This window comes from Dromiciops gliroides, chromosome 1, assembly GCF_019393635.1.
Source record: "Dromiciops gliroides isolate mDroGli1 chromosome 1, mDroGli1.pri, whole genome shotgun sequence".
Lineage (NCBI taxonomy): Eukaryota > Metazoa > Chordata > Mammalia > Microbiotheria > Microbiotheriidae > Dromiciops > Dromiciops gliroides.
The window spans coordinates 385,965,514-385,987,138 of record NC_057861.1 but is presented as its reverse complement, the minus strand read 5'-3'; the positions used below and the strand labels follow the sequence as shown (position 1 = coordinate 385,987,138).

General features: G+C 36.8%; 1 protein-coding gene across 1 annotated transcript in view; it reads right to left on the bottom strand.

Moving 5' to 3' along the window:
* Window positions 1–21,625, bottom strand: part of PHLPP1 (PH domain and leucine rich repeat protein phosphatase 1) — a 295,223-nt gene that overhangs the window by 100,774 nt on the left and 172,824 nt on the right. The window contains exon 4 of the mRNA XM_043975799.1: window positions 10,329–10,495. Within this exon, the coding sequence (XP_043831734.1) occupies window positions 10,329–10,495 (167 nt within the window). The remainder of the gene's footprint in view (window positions 1–10,328; window positions 10,496–21,625) is intronic.

The window sequence follows — 21,625 nt, the reverse complement described above, 5'->3', positions numbered from 1 at the left end:
ACACTGTAGTGTGAATGTGTGAAGGAATGAAAAAAATTAAGACCAAAAGGGAAATGTTATGAAAAATCTGACACTCATTTGGCGTAGGAGTATGTCTGTCATGACTCTGGACTGATTCAGGATCAACTGTAGTATAAATCACATCCGCAGCTCCACAAACAAGCAGGATTTCAACAAATAACCTAAAACACATTTGGGTTCTGCTGACAGCGTTAGCACTCACCCAGAAGATAAAGCCACAAATATTCTTTCAGAGAGTTCCTACTGGCCTCCCTCCATTCATCTCTGCCAGCTAACCTACCCAGACCAGGGGCTTTAAAGTGGATTCATATGCTTTAGGAAATTGAAGCAATTCAGTAAGAAAATTACTGTCAAATGAAGGAAGATAGTATTAACTAAGTTGTACTATTGATTTGACTATATTAAGAAAAAATTTATTATTCATAATCCGTTTGATTCCCAACATCTAGAGCTAAGTAGTTATTTTTGTTTTTGTTGATGTTTTAACACCATTTTGTAAAGTCTATAACAGTTTCCTTTTGAAGTAGCCCTTTAGCAAATGAAAAAATTATTCTTTCCACAACGTGTGACAAACTACTTGTGAATTTAAATATTCCAAAATAATAATAATACTCTCTAAGACAGAAAAGGCCACACCATACACTATAGGAAAAATACCTGGAAAAAAGCATATTTGCTGAAGAAATCTTTGGGATATTCTGATTATGTTTTTGAATTTGACTTCACAATACTCCTTTCAAGATATCTAGTAAGCATACCAGTATTAGAACTCTCGGGTATAAGTCACAGCAAAATTTAGAAATATCCTGTTGAATCATTACCAATAAGTAATAATTTCAATGAAGCATTCATGGAAAGAAACTAATCAGTATATCTGGTAAAGTGTGATTGAACAGTGACTTAATTTTGTGCAGAGAGGATCATATTTTTATGGATCCAATGTTAAAACTCAAATTTAAAATAGCAACCTATGAGAAGAAAGGTAATGTTCATTGGATTTAAACCAGTAAAAAGTTAAACCTATTCAAAATTTTAAAAAATCAGTCGTCTGCCTTCATTATGTTGGACTCTTCAGTAAACACTGCAACGCTCAAGAACAAATCATTTTTTTGTTAAAAATGATTATCACAGGGGCAGCTAGGTGGTGCTGTCGATAAAGCACCAGTCCTGGATTCAGAAGGGCCTGAGTTCAAATATGGCCTCAGACATTTTACTAGTTGTATGACCCTGGGCAAGTCACTTAACCCTCACTGCCCCACCAAAAACAAAAACAAAACAAACAAAATGAATGTTGAGAACTATCTATACTTGTAACTGGGGGGAAAAAAAGAATAATTATCACAAAAAAGGAAGGAAAAAAAGATAGGGATTGGTCAGAAGGTAAAGAAAATTATCTAAGCTCAAACTACCTTCAGGGTGTTTTCTTCAGTTCCTGACTTAACTATGGAAGGGGAACTATTTTTTTCTTGAATTATGTATTTTTAAATTTCAATTATTAAAGTAGTTTTAATTTAAAAAAAAGAAATGATATGGAGCAGCTAGGTGGTACAGTAGATAAAGCATAGGCTGTGGAGTGAGGAGGACATGGATTCAAATCCATGCTCAAACATGTTGTAGTTGTGTGGCCCTGAGCAAGTCACTTAACCCTGACTGTGACCCCCTATCCCCCAGGAATGATTATCCACTGAAAATATTACAGTTAGCACTAGCATAGTCTGTATCAATTAAATGAGATCTGTTCAGGGCATAATGTCACAAATCTGGAGTTGGAAGGAGCCTTTGAACTCATTTGGTCCAAACCCCTTTTACAAACCAGGAAACTTATACCCAAAGACATTAAATCGCTTGCCAGAAGTCATATAGAAATTAATGGAGGCTGGATTTAACCTAAAAGAGCTGTTACCTCCAAACTGAGGAAAAGTAAGTAAAGCATTTAGGTCATTAGTTGGTCACAAATTCAATTTCAGAAAAGAAATCCTTACTACATAAAAAAAATTAATCTGATCTTGCTCCTATGTTTTGAAAACTAGAGCTTGGAGAGTTCCTTTGCCAATAAAGGAAAAACAAATAATTGTGACTCCAAGAACAATATTTTCCTTCTTAAACTGCTGACCCATGGGTAAATCAGCATGCCATCTTTCCAGATTTAGAAGGCTGGTCAAATACCAATTTAAATGTTTTGTGAAAAATAGGAAATTTTTGTAAGGTTTATTTAAAAAAAAAAAAAGACAGCAAAACATCTTAGAACTGACTGACCCAGAGGTTTTAACTGTGAAACTTTGCAATGGGTGAAATATGTGGCTAATTGAAAAACTCTAGCTCTCCCTGCCTGGTCCATCAGGATGAATGTACACCATGCTCACAACTGCTCCTTAGTGTGCCTCCATATGTATCTGGATGCTCAAATGAAAACACAGAAATCAAAAAGAGGGAAGTTGTTCTTTGGTCTGATGTAAGCTCTTTAATAAGGTTGTGGGGTTTTTGTTGTCGATACACCCTACCTATTTTACCTACATGACTTAATACACATGAAAATGGGAATGGAATGAAGCAGAGGCAAATAGAGGGTATAAACACCACCATAATAGGTAAATAGAAAAGGATGTGTTAATGCCTTTTTAAAGTATGTCTCACTCTTAAATAAGCATCTTAATTTTAATTACTAATATAAAGAAAAATAGGAAAAATACAAGTTTATAAATAGTGCTATTATGAACATTTGCCAAGAAATGCCTATCCTGGTTCATTAGGGGGGAAAAAAAAGTATTTACTGGTGGGTGGTGAATAACTAGATTGGGCTATAAACCAGCTTACTCAAAGGAGGGATGCCTTACAAAATAGTTACCCTTCCCTTAGGTACCAATGTTCCCAGCCTACTTCCACCTCCACACAGATAGCAACAACAGAAAAAAATCCTACAATGCAGCATGAAGTGTGAAAGTTTTCCATAGTAAACATAATCAAATGCAAGGCTCTTTAATATGTCTCATAAAGCATAACCTACTAATACATATTTCAGTTTCAGATTGGATGGATGGATGGATGGATGGAGATAGAGAGATAAAGAGATTCTTCCCCCCCTCTCCCCCTCCCCCGCAAAAAGTAGAAGAAATCTACCTGAAACATTTGCCAAAAAGTAGTGATTAATTATGAAGCACTATGCCTAACTATCATAAGGTTACACAGTGAAGTAAAGCAATTAGCCTCTTTACCAGGATAAATGCAACTCAGGTAAACTGGCTATTTTAAAACAAGTGAGACTATGCTGCTCCTCATCGGATCCAATCTTCTCTAAAAGCAAAACGATTCCTATTCTTTGAACCTGCATCTGAAAGAATAACAAAATTCATCTGGAAAAACAAAAAGTCAAGAATATCAAGGGAAAAAATGCACAGGAAGGTGAGTTAGCTGTACCAAATCTGGAGCTTTAAAGTCATCAAAAACTATCTGGTACTGGCTAAGAAATAAAGTGAAGGATCAATGGAATAGGCTAGGCATAGGAGACTCAGTAGTAAATGACATTAGTAATGTAGTGTTTGATAAACCCAAAGACTCCAGCTTCTGGGATAGGAACGCAGTATTTGACAAAAACTGCTGGGATATAGTATGGCAGAAATTAGGCACAGACCAACATCTTACACCTTATACTAAAATAAGGTCAAAACGGGTACATGATTTAGACGTAAGAGATGATACCATAGGCAAATTAGGAGAGGAAGGAATAGTCTACACCTTTCAGATCTGGGGAAAGGAGAACAGTTTTTTAACTAAAGAAGAGATAGAGAATATTATGAAATGCAAAATGGATGATTTTGATTACATTAAATTAAAAAGGTTTTGTACAAACAGAAGCAATGCAGCCAAAATTAGAAGGGATGCAGAAAGCTGGGAAACAATTTTTATGGCCAGTAAAGAATATATATAAACACATATACACTGATACTTCTGATAAAGGCCTCATTTCTAAAATATATAGGGAACTAAATCAAATTTATAAGAATCCAAGTCATTCCCCAATTGAGAAATGGTCAAAGGATATGAACAGGCAGTTTTCTGATGAAGAAATAAAAGCTATCTATTCCCATATGAAAAAATGCTCTAAATCACTATTGATTAGAGAAATGCAAATTAAAACAACTCTGAAGTACCACCTGACACCTATCAGATTGGCTAATATGACAAAAAAGGAAAATAAGAAATGTTGGAGAAGCTGTGGAAAAATTGGAACACTAATGCATTGTTGGTGGAGCTATGAACTGACCCAACCATTCTGGAGAGCAATTTGGAATTATGCCCAAAGGGCTATAAAGCTATGCATACCCTTTGACCCAGCAATACCACTTTTGGGTCTTTTCCCCAGGGAGATCATGGAAAAGGGAAAAGGACCCACCTGTACAAAAATATTTATAGCTGCTCTTTTTGTGATGGCAAGGAATTGGAAATTGAGGGGTTGCCCATCAGTTGGAGAATGGTATATGAATGTAATGGAATTCTATTGTGCTGCGATAAACAATGAGCAGGAGAAGTTCGAGAAACCTGGAAGGACTTGCATGAACTGATGATGAGTGAGATGAGCAGAACCAGAAGAACATTATACACAGTATCATCAACATTATGTGTTGATCAACTGTGATAGACTAGATTCTTCTCACCAATACAATGGTACAAGAAAGTTCCAGGGGACTCATGATGGAAAAGGCTCTCCAAATCCAGAAGGGAGGAAAAAAAAAAAAAGAACTGTGGAATATGGATACTGATTGAACCATACTATTTCTTTTGTTTTTGGTGCTGTTGTTTTTCTATTTTGAGGTTTTTCCTTATTGCTCTGATTCTTCTCTTATAGCATGACTAATGCAGAAATAGGTTTAATGTTATGTATATATGTGTGTATATGTGTTTATATATATATAAAGCTATATCAGATTGCCTGCTGTCTAGGGGAGGGGGGGAAGGGAGGGAGAAAAATTTGAAATTGGAAATCTTATATAAGCAAATGCTGAAAACTATCTCTACATGTAACTGGAAAATAATAAAATACTTTTATTTTTAAAAAATAAGAATATTAGGTCCATGATATGACAAGGGGTCCTCTTCTATATGTGACATGGATTTGCCGAAGATGCTTTAAAAAGATAGATTATAGTAACAGGCTGGAAGATACCCAATTAGGCTGAGAAGAAATCTTCCATGCATACTTCTAACTTACCCTGGTGTATTTTTTGAACTGAAATTCTCTTCTCTCATGTATAAATATCCTTTTTTAAACACAAGGAGACTCAGATGGGGTTAGAGAAAAAAGGAGAATAAGACACCAAGTTACAGTGGCAGAGGTACAAGCAGCAGAAAAGGGAATAAGTAAGGCAGATCTCTGAACCCAGAGAGCTACTTGGGATCAGTAGCCAAGAAGGTTCAATTGGCCAGGGGGACCTCCACCAAAAAGTGAGAGGCTAAAGTTTAGAAACTGGAACAGGTCAATGAACTGAATCCAAGGGTAGAATAGTACCGGGAAGATGGGGCTCTATAATCTACATAGCTGGATTTAAATCCTGGTTCTTCTCCAAAATAATCATGTGACCTTGGTCCTATCATAGTATTTGTCCTCATCTGTAAGGGGAGGAGGCTGGAGCAGATGGTCTTTCTGGTCCTGTCCAGCTCTAAATCCTATTTTCCTATAAAGTGGTTCTAAGGAGGCTCTAGGTACCGCCATGAAGGTGGCAAACCTACAAGAACTAAACCTCCAGGGTGGCTAGGTGGCGCAGTGCATAGAGCACGAGCCCTGGATTCAGGAGGACCTGAGTTCAAATCCAGCCTCAGACACTTGACACTAGTTGTGTGACCCTGGGCAAGTCACTTAACCCCCATTGCCCAGCAAAAAAAAAAAAAAAAAAAAAGGAACTAAGCCTCCAGGCTGAAATAAATTAAGATAATCATGTGCTTTGCAAACCTTACAATGCAGAAGTAGTAAAAGCTTTTACTATTATTGCTCCCCTTTTCAACCAGTCTGTCTTTGGACCCTGCTGATAACTAGCTGCTTAGTGATTTTCCCATGTCACAGAGAGTAGCCCTTTGCCACTGGTTCTCTCAGACTCTGGGCTGCCTTCTCTTTTCACTACAGGCAAGCTTCCCTCCCATGACCTTCCCTGGACCTATAACCAGTCATCTGGTCCAAGACTCATAGAGGAGAACTAAGAAACATGACAGCCTGCAACTCTCAGAGTCTCAGCCACCTCTAGAGCAAGCCCTGTCCCTGAGCTGGTGCAGATTACAGAGGAGAGAAACTGGATAACCATCAGAATAAGGGGAACTAAATGCCTAAGAGTCCTTCATCTGAGAGAATTAAAATAAAAACTAACTTCAGTGACTTTTGATCTTGCAGTTGCAAAAACTGGCACTTGGTGGTCAAAGGACCAATAACACACAAATGAGAACGCTTCCCCACCCATTCCCACAAAGACCTTGGCAGACTCCTAAATTCTAAAATAATTCACAGGTAGGGGCAGCTAGGTGGCACAGCGGATAAAGCACCGGCCCTGGAGTCAGGAGTACCTGAGTTCAAATCCGGCCTCAGGCACTTAACACATACTAGCTGTGTGACCCTGGGCAAGTCACTTAACCCCAATCGCCTCACTAAAAAAAAAAATAAAAATAAAAATAAAATAATTCACAGGCGACTAAGGCTACTGTATTTACCACCTTACTGTACTAAAATAATCACTTTGTGGAACGGGGAATTTCTTGTCAAGCAAGCCTCTGCAATGCACAACAGAACCTAGAGGCCCTCCACACCTGTCCATAGCCAATGAGAGGCATTAGCATATGGCCTCTGCTTACAAGACACTTCCTTCCTGGATCCACAGAGAATTCTGATGCCCTGGCATCAGGGACGCAGTAACTAATCAGTGAGATTTATGTCACTGCTGCCAAGTGTGACAACTGACTGATCTTACAAGTCCTTGATATAGGACGGATGCTTAGAGAGGATGGCTGGCATCCCTCTGTAAAAGGGCTTTAGTAATATGGTCTTGCCTGCCTAAAATCTGGAAATGGGCCAGATGATATCTTGAGGTTCCCTTCAGCTCTAGGGTCTAAGATTATGAGATTCTATTCCTAAGAAATTGTGGGGCCTATGGGGACCATGCAGCCAACTTGAAAGGGGGTAGTTAAGGCTTAAAGATCCTACCCTAAGAGCTCAATTTCATTCTTCCCCCAAATGTCCTCCATAACTCATACTGAACCTTGGAAAGAGGAATCCTAAAACACTTTAATTAATATCTGCAGACTTTGTACCTGAGGTAAATGCCCGTAGAGTAAGACACATTTTAAAGCCCCCAAGTGTCCAACAATCCTTGTATCTGGATGCCCCACCAACATCTCGTATTCAATGTGTCTGACACTAAACTTATTGTTTTTTTTTTTTCCTAAACCTCCTCCTCTTTCTGACTTCGTTATGTCTATGAATGGCATTACCAGCTATTCAGCTTTCCATGTTCAAAATCTAGGTCTTACCTGTGAAATACAGGAAGTGAGCAAAAAGAAACAATTAATTACTAGAGAACTTGTCTTGAAATTAGAAGAACCAGGAGCCTCTGAAAGGTACTAATGTGTAACCCCAGGCTTAATTATTAAACCTCTCAGCCCCAATGTCCCCTATCTTAAGATTTAAAAAAACAAAACAAAACAAAACATAGAGACAGTGACAGAGAAAGAGAAACAGAAACCTATCATACACACAATCAAAGGGTTAGGATGAGGAAAGCACTCGGGTATGAGTGATTATTAATTATTCATAATATAACCCTAAAATGCAAGCCATCAAATCCTCACTGGTCTTCCACTGTTTTTCTCTTCCTATACCTCATCATGTCTCCCTTCTTACCCCTTCCCAAAATAGAAAAAGAAATCCATCCTTTGCATTGCTGCCAGACTAATCTTCTTTAAGTACTCTACTGGTCAAGTTACTCCTCCACTTAAAATTGTTACAATGGCTCCTGATTGCCTATTCTGTAAAAAGGTCAAACTCTCCAACATGGGGATTCAAAGGCCCATGTGACCTAGGACCACCCTCTTCCTAAAGCCTCACGTTACACTGTTCCCCTCCATGTCCTTAAGCCAAATGAGCTACTTGATGTCCCTTGCACACATTGCACCATTCCTGCTTCCGTGCCTAGGCTCACGTTGTTTCTTGTGCTGGGGATGTTGCCTCCTACCCCAACACCACCACGTGCTGAATTTCTTTTTTTTATTTCTTTTCTTGGGGGGGGGGGGTTTGAGGCAATTGGGGTTAAGTGACTTGCCCAGGGTCACACAGCTAGTAAGTGTCAAGTGTCTGAGGCTGGATTTGAACTCAGGTCCTCCTGAATCCAGGGTCAGTGCTCTATCCACTGTGCCACCTAGCTGCCCCTACCTGCTGAATTTCTACCCCTAACCCAAGTCAAGGACTCCTCCTTTCATGAAACTTTTTCTACACCCCTTACTCTGAACCCATCAGAAATCTCTCTCATGGCAATTTGTGAATATCTTTTTACGCACTCATAATGTATTATTTAGTATTTTAGTTATAACTTACACATAGGTGTCATATGCACTAGCCCAGTGGAGAAAGGTGACATGTCTTATAGAAACTGTCTGCAGTGCACAAAACAAAATGATCTGTGCACTCTGGTCACTTAATAAATTTTACATGTTTGTGTATATGTAAAAACACACACACAAACACATAGACATACACACATACATACACATATTTCAGTTATAAAATATCTGATCTTAAAATGTTTGGCTTCCTTAAAGACCCAGATCAAATCCTAGCTTCTGAAGGAGGCCTTTCCCAATTCTCTTCCCTATTGTTCCCAAGGACATTCCCTTGGAGCGCACCTTTCATTTAAACTTTATAAATCTTTTGCATGTTGTTTCTCCCATTAGAATGTGAGCTCCTTGAGGAAATAGATCATGATTATGACATTCTCTGCATCCCTGGTGCTTAGCATAGTGCCTGGTGCAGAATAAATGTGGATAAATACTTGTTGCCTAAATTACAGAAGCAGTACTCTATAACACCGGCCGTATCAATCACAGATCCTTACCCTAACTTTGTTGAGTGTGCTAATGGATTAAGCTTCCTTTTTAGTTCTGATGTTCCATAATCTGTATATAAATAAAAGTTATATATGTGGACCCTCTTTTCAGTAATCCTAGGATATGTTAAGCAACATAAAATAATCTAGGAGAAATGTTTAACAAAGGACAGGATGTACAAATCATATATACAATCATGATGATAAAATACCAAGATTTAACAACATTCCCCACCCCAAAAAACCCAAACATCAAAAAAGCAAAAACAATGGCCCCAAATGGTGAATTATATATTTCAATATTTATTATCATTCAATATGGCAGACCACTGTGATTGATATATCACAGACCAAGCAATGATTATTTTCCTAATAAAGAAAAAACATGTCTTTATGGTAAGTAATAGAAACATAATTTGAACCCATGTGTCTGCAGTCTAAAACCAATGGTCCTGGGTAAAACACTTAATCTCATTAGGCCTCAGTCTTTTCCTTTGTAAAACGGAGAGGTTGAATTTTAGGTTTCTAAGTTCCCTTCAAGATCTAAATGCTTTTTGATCCTATGTTCTCAAGTCAAAATGGGGTATAAAGTCCCACACCTTCTCTCTCCAGGGTCAGTCTGAGATCCCAGTTCTGACTGGTTGAAACACAGACTTATAACCCATATGACATTGTGATGTTAGATTTAATTCCAGGATCTGTGTTTCTGAGGAAATGTGACTTTACAGAGAAGCTAATCTTTAGAGTTTTATAGGATTAAGACAATTTAATCTCAACAAGCGTCTACAATTCAAGGATGTCAAACCCCAAATCATCAGCTTTTATTTAACACATGCATTTTCTGGATAAGTTAAGAGTAGGGAATGGGGAAAAAAACCCTTCTCTTTTTAACATATACCAATCAAGAAGGATAATTATGAATTGTTACATTCACCAATTAGAAGCAGTTAAAAATTCTAAGTTAAGGAAACGAGGGAACTATGCTACACAGACCAACAACAGAAAAATCTGAACACTCTTTACCTTGTTCTGACCCTCATCTAACGAGAGAGAGAGAGAGAGAGAGAGAGAGAGAGAGAGAGAGAGAGAGAGAGAGAGAGAGAGAGAGAGAGAGAGAGAGAGAATGAGAATGAAGGAGAAAGAGAAAGAGAAAGAGAAACTGCTCTAAGACTTTGGAATGCCCTGGATATGTGACAAAAAAAATCATGAACCAATAAGTTTTTGTACTCTCACCTTTTGAGTTCACCAAGTCCTTTGCTAGCTGGTGAGCTGGGGTTTTGCCTTAGGAAATTTTGCTTTAAATTGAGATGAGTGAGGTCTTGGCTATAGAAGAGGTTGGCAGGCAGATGTTCCAGGCTACAGCAGGAAAGGTCCACTGAGCTAATACGCTGTGAGGCAACCTGAAGAAAAATACAATTCAATATTACTACTGTGAAAATATCACGTCACAAAAATTGATTATGTATTGGTGCATAAAAACCTCACAACCAAATGCAGCAAAGCAGAAATATTAAATTAAGCCTTTTCAGACCATAATGCAATAAAATGATATTCAATAAAGGGCCATGGAAACATAAAACATAAGTTAAATGGAAAATAAATAATGTAATTCTAAAGAATGAGCAGGTCAAAGAAAATATCATAAAAACAACAAATAATTTCATTAAAAAGAACGATGGGGGTGGGGGGACACCTAGGTGAGGCAGTGGATAAAGCACCAGTCCTGGATTCGGTAGGACCTGAGTTCAAATCCAGCCTTAGACACTTGACACTTACTAGCTGTGTGACCCCCGGGCAAGTCACTTAGCCCCTATTACCTCATCAAAAAAAAAAAAAAAGTGACAACAAGGAGACAACATACTAAAATTTATGGGATGCAGCCAAAGCAGTACTTAGGGGAACATTCATATCTCTAAATGCTTATATCACTAAATCAAAGAAAAGATCAATGAATTGGGCATATAGTTAAATCCCCAAATTAAAAATCCCCAATTAAACAGTGAATCAGAAGTCCAAAAAATTAAAGGAGAGATTAGCAAAACTGAAAGCAAGGAAATAATAGAACTAATAAATAAAAGTAGGACCTGATTTTATGGGAAAAAACAATAAAATAAACCACTAATTTGATTTGTTTTTTTAAAAAAAAAATTACCAGTATCAAAAATGAAAAGGATGAATTCACTACTATTGAAAATTAAATTAAAGCAAGAATTAGGAGCTATTTTGCCCCATTATATGCCAATAAATCTGACAATCTAAGTGAAATAGATGAATATTTACAAAAATATAAATTGCCCAAATAAACAGAAGAGAAATAGCCCTATTAAATAAACCTATGGGGGGTAGGGAGGGAGGGAACAGGAATGAAGCCATCAATGAGCTCCCTAAGAAAAAATCCCCAGGACCAGATGGATTAACAAGTGAATTGTACCAAACATTCTATGAACAACTTTCCAATACTGCATAAGCTATTTAAAAATGGAGGTAAAGGGGCAGTTAGGTGGCGCAGTGGATAAAGCACAGGCACTGGATTCAGGAGGACCTGAATTCAAATCTGATCTCAGACATTTGACACTTACTAGCTGTGTGGCCCTGGGAAAGTCACTTAACCCTCATTGCCCAACAAAACAAAACAAACAAACAAACAAAATAGAGTAAAGTCTTAGGAATTCCTTTTACAATACACATATGGTGCTGATGACTAAACCAGGAAGAACAAAAATAGAGAAAGAAAACCATAGGCCAATTTCTCTAATGAATATTGCTGCAAAAAAAATTTAAAATAAAATACTAGCAAGAAGATTATAGCTATATATCATAAAGATCATATACTATGACCAGGTGGGATTTATTCCAGGAATGCAGGGCTGGTTCAATATTAGGGAAAACTATTGGCATAACTGACCATTATCAATAACAAAACCAACAAAAATCTTATTATCTCAACAAATGCAGAAAAGGCAACACAAACTATAACACTAATTCCTATTAAAAACACCAAAAAATTGGAAAAGAGGTTTTGTTAAAATAGCTATCTGAAACCATTGGAGCAGCTACATGGTGCAGTAAATAGAGTGCTGGGCTGGACCTCAAGTCAGGAAGACTTTTATTTCTGAGTTCAAATGCAGCTTCAGATACTTACCGGCTATGTAACCCTGGCCAAGTCATTTAACCCTGTTTGCCTCAGTTCCTCATCGGTAAAATAGCTGGAGAGGGAAATGGCAAAAGAACCCTAGTACCTTTGCCAAGAAAATGCCAAATCAGGTCATGAAGAGTCAGACACGAATGAAATAAACTGAACAAATACAACCGTAACATTTTAAAACAATCAGCAAGCATTAACTATAATGGGGATAATCTAGAAAGTCTTCCCAGTAAGATCAGAGGTGAAGCAAGGATGTGCTTATCATCACTATTATTCAATATTGTTCTAGAAATGCTAGCTATAACAATAAGAATAGAAAAAGAAATTTAAAAAGTTAAAATAGACAATGAAAAAACAAAATTATCACCGTTTGCAGACAATATGATGATATACTTAGAGAATCCCAGAGAATCAACTAAAAACCTAGCTGAAATAATTAACAACTTCAGCAAATCTGCAGGATATAAATAAAACCCACATAAATCATCAGGATTTCTATGTATCACCAAAAAATTCCAACAGGAAGAGATAGAAAGAGAAATTCCATTTAAAATAACAGCACATAATATAAAATACTTGAGACTCTACCTGCCAAGACAAACCCAGGAACTATATGATCAAAATTACAAAAAGACTTTTCACACAAATAAAGTCAGATCTAAACAACTGGAGAAATATTAATTGTTCATGGGTAGGCTGGGCCAATATAATAAAAATGACAATTCTACCTAAATTAATTTACTTATTTAGTGCCACACAAATCAAATTACCAAGAAATTATTTTATAGAACTAGAAAATTTAAAAATTTTTAAATTCATCTGGAAGAACAAAAGGTCACGAATATCAAAGAAATCAATTTTTAAAAAGGTAGAGGAAGATGGCTTAACAGTAATGGATCTCAAACATAGTGATCAACAAAACAATCTGATACTGGCTAAAAAAAGAGTGGTGGTTCAGTGGAATAGATTAGGTACATAATATACAGTGGTAAATGACCACAGTAATGTAGTGTTTGATAAACCCAAAGATCCAAATTTTGGGGACCAAACTCACTATTTGATAAAAATTGTTGGGAAAACTGGAAAGCAGTTTGGCAGAAAGTAGGGAATAATTTATAATCAAACAAAATATAGAGCATTGTGGGAAGTAAAATGGATAATTTGATTGAAAAAGAGTTCCACAAACAAAATTATCGCAGCCAAGATTAGAAGGAAAGCAGGAAGGTTGGTGTAAAAAAATTTACAGCTAGTTTCTCTAATAAAGGCCTCATTTTTCAAATATATGGAGAACTAAGTCAAATTTATAAGAATACAAGTCATTCCTCAATTAATAAAATAGTCAAAGGATATAAATAGGCAATTTTCAAAAGGAGAAATCAAAGCTATCCATAATCACAAGAAAAAATGCTCTAAATTTCTATTGATTGGAGAAATACAAATTAAAACAACTCTGAGATACCACCTCATACCTATCAATTGGCTAAAATGACAGAAGAGGGAAAAAAATGTTGGAGGGGATGTGGGAAAATAGGCAAACTAATGCACTGTTGGTGGAGTTGGGAACCAATCCAATCATTCAGGAGAGCAATTTGGAATTATGGCCAAAAGGCTATAAAACTGTCCATAAACCCCCTCCACCCAGTAATACTACTACTACTAGATCTTTACCCCCAAAGAGAGCAAAGAAAAAGGAAAAGGACCTATATGTCCACAAATATTTAAAGCAGCTCTTTTTGAATTGGCAAAGAATTGGAAACTGAAAGGGTGCCAATCAATTTGGGAATAGCTGAACAAGTTGTAGTACACAGTTGTGATGACATATTATCATGCTATAAGAAATGACAAACAGGATGTTTTCAGAAAAACCTGGAAACACTTACATAAACTGATGCAAAGTGAAATGAGCAAATCCAATAGAATATTGTACACAGTAACAGCAATATTGTACGATGATGAACTGTGACTTCGCTATTCTCAGCAATATATTAATCCAAGACAATTCCAAATGTATTCCAAATTCCAAATAATGTAAAATGCTAGCCATCTTCAGAGGAAGAACTGAAGTTTAGATAAAGACTGAAGCATACTTTTTAAACTTTATTATTCTTGGGGTTTTGTGGTCTTCATTTTCTTTTACAACATGGCTAATATGGAAATGTTTTGCATGACTATACATGTATAATCTACATCATACTGCTTGTCTTCTCAAGAAGGGGTAAGGGGAGGAAGAGAAGGAAAGAATATGCAATTCAAATTTTTTAAATGTTAAAATTTTTGTTTACATGCAACTGAGAAAAAAATTTAATGAAAAATTAATGAAAAAAATAAAAACAAGTTACTTCCCAACCCCCTTATTTACATATAAATATGGATAATACAATCAAGAATAAACTATATTTGAATTATAAAGAAAGACAGGAATTCAGGGTGTCACATTTGTAGGACATTAGTGAGCACAAAGATGAAGAAATCACAATAGTGCCATGAGGCAGGCCACACAAGGGCCATGAGATAGATAATGCTTATAATATGAGAAAGGTGTTTAGCCTAAAGAAAAAAAAGACTGATCAATCGTCTTCACGTCAGGACTAGCAAATGAACGTGGAAGAAAAATTAAATTTGTTCTTCTTGGCCGGCAATGGCAGAAAAATGAACAATTATTCGGGATGCCAAGAGTCATATTTAAGCTTGATGTAAAGAAAACCTTCCTAACAATTAGACCTGTCCAAAATGGAAATGGCTTGCCCCGGAAGCACTAAAGATACCTCACTAGGGCCATTCAAACACAAGCTGAATGACCACTTGTATATACCATTGAATTCAAATAAGAATTGAATTGAACACAACCTGAGGTGTCTTCCAACTCTAAATTTTTGTTTTCTATATAGAACTATATACATAAAAGATTTAGTGGTCACTGGATTGGGTGAATTCTAGTACAATTCATCCAATTCAACAAAAAGACTAAAACAAAAAGATCTACTTGGGCTCATATATTTGGAGCTAGAAGAGTCTATAGAGGTCATCAAGTCCAGACACCTCATTTCACAAATGAAGAAATTGAGGCCCAGTGAGGTTAAGTGACTTGTCTAAGATTGTGCAACTAGTAAGTGGCAGAACTGGGATTCAAATGTTAATTATATACCTACTGTATACAATATACTATTTACTACAGTTACAATATAATAAAAGCACTTAGAATCTAATAGAACTTATCTTAGATAACTTTATGGAACAGATCTTTATTCTGAATTTCAGTAATTGCCTCTCCTAATGTTTTGTCCCTGTGATTATCTCCAATTTATCTTGCATATATTTTGTCTGTATATAGTTGTTTATATGTCCCCCATTAGAAGTGGGAGCTCTTTGAGGGCAGATACTGTTTTTGTCTTTCTTTGCATCCCCAGGGCTTAGCAGAGTGCCTGACACATAGTAAGTACTTTATAAATGTTTGCTGAATTGATTTATCTTCTTATTCCCTTGGTCTTCAATCATGGATGTTTCAAGGGGTTTTTAAAGGGACTTAGGACTCCAAACAGGGATGATGCACTCAAATCAAATTAATGGAGATTAGCTAGAATATTAAGTCTGTAAGCTAAGTGTTAAAATAGCTGGAAAATTCACTTTTTTTTTTGGACATCTAAGGTAGAGTCAAAATTGCTAATAGTCAGCAATTTTTAAAAACACACTGTGTTCATATAGAGCCTCCTGAACTAGAGCCTTAGTTCACATTTCTCCATGTGAACTAACCATCACAAACTTGCATTTACAACACAGAATTTTATGATTGTGAAGCAGTTTAACTTTATCTTTGACAACAATTCTGTTAAGTGGGTTGCATAAATGTTATTATTCTCATTTTATAGGTGAGAAAATGGAAAAGTCAGACAAGTTAGGTGGCCTTCCCACCATCACAGAGCTAACAATTCATAGAACAGGGACTCATATCTTGGTCTCAGAGGCCAGTATTCTTTTGAGTACATTATGCTGTAATAAGAACAAACAAACCATATCTCTCCCCAGTCTCATGAGAAGAAAAGGGAGGAAATGGAATGCTTCCTCTCATTTCTCACATGTTTTGACATCACTCCCCTTCTTATGAAGTACTACTTACCATCAAATAGCTTCTGACAGCTTCCAGCTGCCATCCTTGTCACTCCAAGTCTATAGGTCATGTGCCACACAGCACTCTGGGCTTCAACAGGAACACTCAGCCAATGACTAATCCAAGGCAGGATTGTGAAGGTCAAGAGCATAATGTCCATAATGATAGCAACATGCAGCTGAAAATTGTTTCTAACATCCCTAATGTTCTTAAGATATATTCTGGAGAAGTCAAATTCTCTAACTCCATGACCTAGTACAAGGAACAGAGCACCAGGCCTGAAGTCAGGAAGACTCATCTTCCTGAGTTCAAATCTGGTCTCAGACACTTAGTAGCTGTGTGACCCTGGGCAAGTCACTTAACCCTGTTTGCCTCAGTTCCTCATTTATAAAATGAGCTGGAGAAAGAAATGGAAAACTACCCCCAGTATCTTTGCCAACAAAATCCAAATGGGGTCATGAAGAATTGAGCCAGACACGAATGAAAATGACTGAACAATAAAATGTTCTCAAGCTGCAACTGCCCATCATCAAAAAAGAGGTAGAGGAGAATGGAAAAAAACAGGAATGAGGTATCTTACTGCTAAAAGAACTGTCTGTCCTTAGAATACTATGAATCAGGCCAAGATTTCATGTGATAGACTATAAAGAGCCTGGAACAAAAAGTTGTAAGACTCAAAATTGAGTCCTAGCTATGCCATTCATTGGTCGTAGGCCTTGAACAAATCACTAGACCTTTCTGGGTCTCAGTTTTTCTCATTTGTAAAATAAAGATATTGGAACTAGATGATCCCCAAGGTTCCTTTCCCACTTTAAGAACTTAGGATTCCCCTGAGTCCCTCTCCCTGACTCACAGTGATTAACTCTGGGGATAAACTTAAGGAGGCAACAAGGGAAGATGAGATAAAAAAGCAGATTTAGGTAGTGAAGGAGAAAAAAAAAATATCAGCTTTTACCACTGGGGTAAATGGACAGGATTGTCCTTGTCCCCTTCTGCACTCCTAGGGTGCATCCTATCCTCTTGTCACTTCTCCCCTTCAAGCCTGTTTCTGATGGTGAATTTGTGTGACAAATAAGTAGAAGCATTCGCTGCTGGCCCTTCACAGGAAGACTAGGGATACCACATATGATTTGTCCCAGCCTGCACCTGACCCCTTAATTTCAGTGCTCTCTTTTTCAACCAGCCTAACATTTTTGACTTTTTAATTATTTCTGTTCATTCTCTTTATATTTATTCTGTACATACTCATATATGTCTATTATCTCACCTGTTAGAATATGAGCTCCTTGTGGAGAGGGTTCATTCATTGTGTTTGTATCCCTAACACCTTAATACCCAGTGCTTGGTACACAGTAGGTGCTTAATACATATTTATTGATTTATTGAATGGATAATAATTCTGGATCAATTATATGCCGATGAAATCAACAATCTAAATGAAATGGATGAATATTTACCAAACGGAAAAAAAAAAAGAAAGTCAAGATTAATACAAGAAACAAAGGACCTAAGCAATCTTCAAAGGAGAAATTGAACAGACCATAAATGAATTTCTAAAGAAAAAGATCCCAGAACCAGATGATTAACAAGCAAATTCTATCAATCATTTAAAGAACAATTGGTTGTGATATTAGATAAACCGTTTGAAAAAATAGGAAAAGGGTTTCTAGCTATTTCTTACTATGCAACTGTGATGTTTAAAATCTCATATGGGTCCTAATCTGCACCCTGCCCCAGTTTGTTTTTTGTTTTTTTGTTGTGTTGTTGTTGTTGTTGTTGTTTGGGGGGGGGGAACTGGCTAAGATTTACTGATAAATTCAGCAAGAGTTTAGGCTTTTAAGGATTTATTAAAGTATATTAGAAGTTAGTGAAGAGAGAGAATGGAAAACCCTAGTTTGGATCTATTCAGTATAGCCAGAGAGAAAAGAAACCCTTGCTTTTCCTAGCAGTCCACGTGAAGTCCCCCACTAAAAATCTTGCTAGCAACACCAATGAGGGTCAAAAGAGAAAACTATCTATCAATACCCTTCATGAATAGAGATCCAAAAAAGTTTTTTTAAGTATTAGCAAGAAAACTGTCAACATAGCAATATATGATACAATATGAATAGGATGGATTTATATCAGGAATGGAAGGCTGGTCCAAAATGAAGAAAACCACAAACATAAGTGACAATATTAAAAATAAGAATGAAAAATTATATTAATAGATGGAGAGAAGGCTTAATATTATCACCTTTACTATTCAAAAGAGTGCTAAAAGTGTTAGCTATAGCACTAAGTCAAGAAAAGGAATTGAAGGAATAAGCATAGACAGAAAAGAAAAAAAATACCACTTTTTGCAGATGATATGATAATTTGGAGAAACCTAGAGAGTTAGCTTAAAAGGTAAATGAAACAATTAACATTGGTGAAATTTTGAGCCAAAAAATAAACCCATATAAGTCATCAGTATTTTTGAATATTACCAACAAAACCCAGCAGGAAGAGATAAAAGATAAATGCCATTTAAAATAATAATGAGGGCCAGCTAACGAGTGCAGTAGATAAAGCACTGGCATGGGATTCAAGAGGACCTGAGTTCAAATCCAGCCTCAGACACTTGACACTTACTAGCTGTGTGACCCTGGGCAAGTCACTTAACCCTCATTGTCCCGCCCAAAAAAAAAAGAAAGAAAAGAAAAGAAAAAATATTTGGGAATTTACCTGCCAAGACACTCACATGAACTTCAGAAACACAACTAGAAAACATTCTTTACACAAATGCAGACAAATTTTTAAAACTTGAAAAATATTAATTGCTCATGGGTAGACTAAGGCAAGATAATAAAAAGATGACAATACTACCTAAATTAATTTACCTATTCAATATCATATAAATTACATTTTCAGAACTAGAAAAAATAACAAAATTCATCTGGAGAAATTCAATATGAAATTCATCTGTTCAAGAATCTCAAGGAAATTAATGAAACAAATTGGAAAGGGTGCCTACCAAGTATCAAATCTCAACTAATTTAACACTAGTTAAGAAATAAAGGTTTATCAATGGAACAAATTAAGTACATCACACACAAAAGCAAATGAAGACATAACTCTAGTGTTTGATAAACCCAAATATATGAGCATTAGAAGCAACAATTTAGGGGCAGCTAGGTGGCACGGTGAATAGAGCACCGGCCCTGGATTCAGGAGGACCTGAGTTCAAATCCGGCCTCAGACACTTAACAATTACTATCTTTGTGACCTTTGGCAAGTCACTTAACCCTAAATGCTGAAGAAGGAGAAGGAGGAGGAGGAGAAGGAGAAGGAGAAGAAGCAGCAATTTACTATTCAACATAAACTAGTGGTAATATACAGAAAGCACTCTGGAAGAAACTAGATACACAACATCTCACACCATATACCAAACAAAATAAGCTGCAAATGGGTATAAGACACAAAAAACGACATGTCAACAAGCTGGAGGAGCAAATTAGAAATTACATATCAAATCTATGGATGGGGGGAGAATTCATTCCCAAAGAAGAGACAGAAGAGATCACAGAAGGCAAAATGCACAATTCTGGTTACAGAAAATTAAGAAGTCATTGTATAAACAAAACCAATGCAGCTAAAGTTAAAACTTGGGGGAGGAGGTTTGCAGCAAGTTTCTCTAATAAAGATCTCATTTGAAGGAAATATAAGGAACTGATTCTAATTTGTAAGAGTAAGAACTATACCCCAAATTATAATGGTTAAAGGATATGAACAGGCAATTTTCAGAGGAAGAAACCCAAGATATCAATAAGCACATGAAGAAAAAAAAAAAGTTCTAATCACTAATAATTAGAGAAATGCACATTAAAATAGCCCAGGTTCTACCTCACATCCATCAAACTGGCAAAGTTGGCAAAAAAAAAAAAAAAAAAAAGGAAAATTCTATAAGGCTGTGAGAAAATAGGTATATGAATGTACTGTTAGTGGAGCAGTGAACTGGGAAACCACTCTGGAAGGAATCTAGAATTATGTCTGAAAAGCTATTAAAGAAAAGAGGTAAGTGTGCCACTCAATAACAGGTTTGGGCAACTGAAAGGAAAAATAAAAGTCTTAGCCCTCTCCTCATTCTGGGATACTAAATGTGCTACCTAATAATAAGAGGAACCCATATTAACATGTAGGAAACAAACGAGAAGAAATTGTGTGGGAACTGTGGAGACTCTGAGCCACCAGGAAACTTGCCAATAATATTCTAAGAAAAACAGCTGATGATGGTGGTGAGACGGCAAGCCGCCCAGGTGACCACAGCAGCTACCACTTATTCCTCCTCTGCCCAGGCCCGTGTCTGTGTCCAAACTGAAGGACCCTGATGCTTCCACCCAGATCAGTCTGGGCATGCAGGGAATGCAACTAGGTGAGGAACATCTCCAGTGTGGGTGATTGATTCCCTTAGGTAATAACTGGCTGAGCTATGCAAGGTTTCCAGACTGTGAGGAAGCTATAAAAGTAAGTATGCACAAAACCCAGGCTTCCAGAAGCAAGGAGACAACTGGAGGAAAGAAGAATTCAGATGATCTGGACACAGACAGCTAGCTGCCTACTCCTTTGTACCACAGAACAATAAAGTTAGCACCCGGTATTCAATTTATTGGGGTGGGGGGTCAGGAGTGAAATGTCAAAATTTAGAAGGAAAAACACATCAGCCTAAAGAAGAGATTAATTCACAGCCCCTGTGACCAAGACAAGACAATAACAGGAGGTCACTCCACCTTGAGAGGGCAGGGGCAACCATCTGCTGACCATATATAGATTCCAGGGAAGGGTATAACCTGCTGGGGGCATGAATTGATGACAGCATGGGCTTCGTAGTGCCTGCTTCACGCAGCTTATCCATCTGGTTAGATATGATCTTACCAGGTGAGGCTCTAAGCAAATTTAAAGGCACTATAGGGGTCCAGGGAGAAAAATGAAGAAGGCATAGGCACATTACATAAGGAACTTTGGAAGCACCAAAACCACTGACTGTAAAGCATCTTCCAGTTAGAGAAACACTCTCATACTTTCCTAAAGGCTACCCTAGTACAATAGATGCTCAATAGGAAAGGGATGATGGAAGAGGTCAATGACCAAAAAAAAAGGCCTAGGTATAATAATAATAATAATAATAATAATAATAATAATAATAATAATAATAATAATAATAATAATAATAATACAAGGCACATATGTAGCATTTTAAAGTTTGTAAAGCACTTTATGAATATTATTCCATGAGATAATACCTCACAACAACACTCTGAA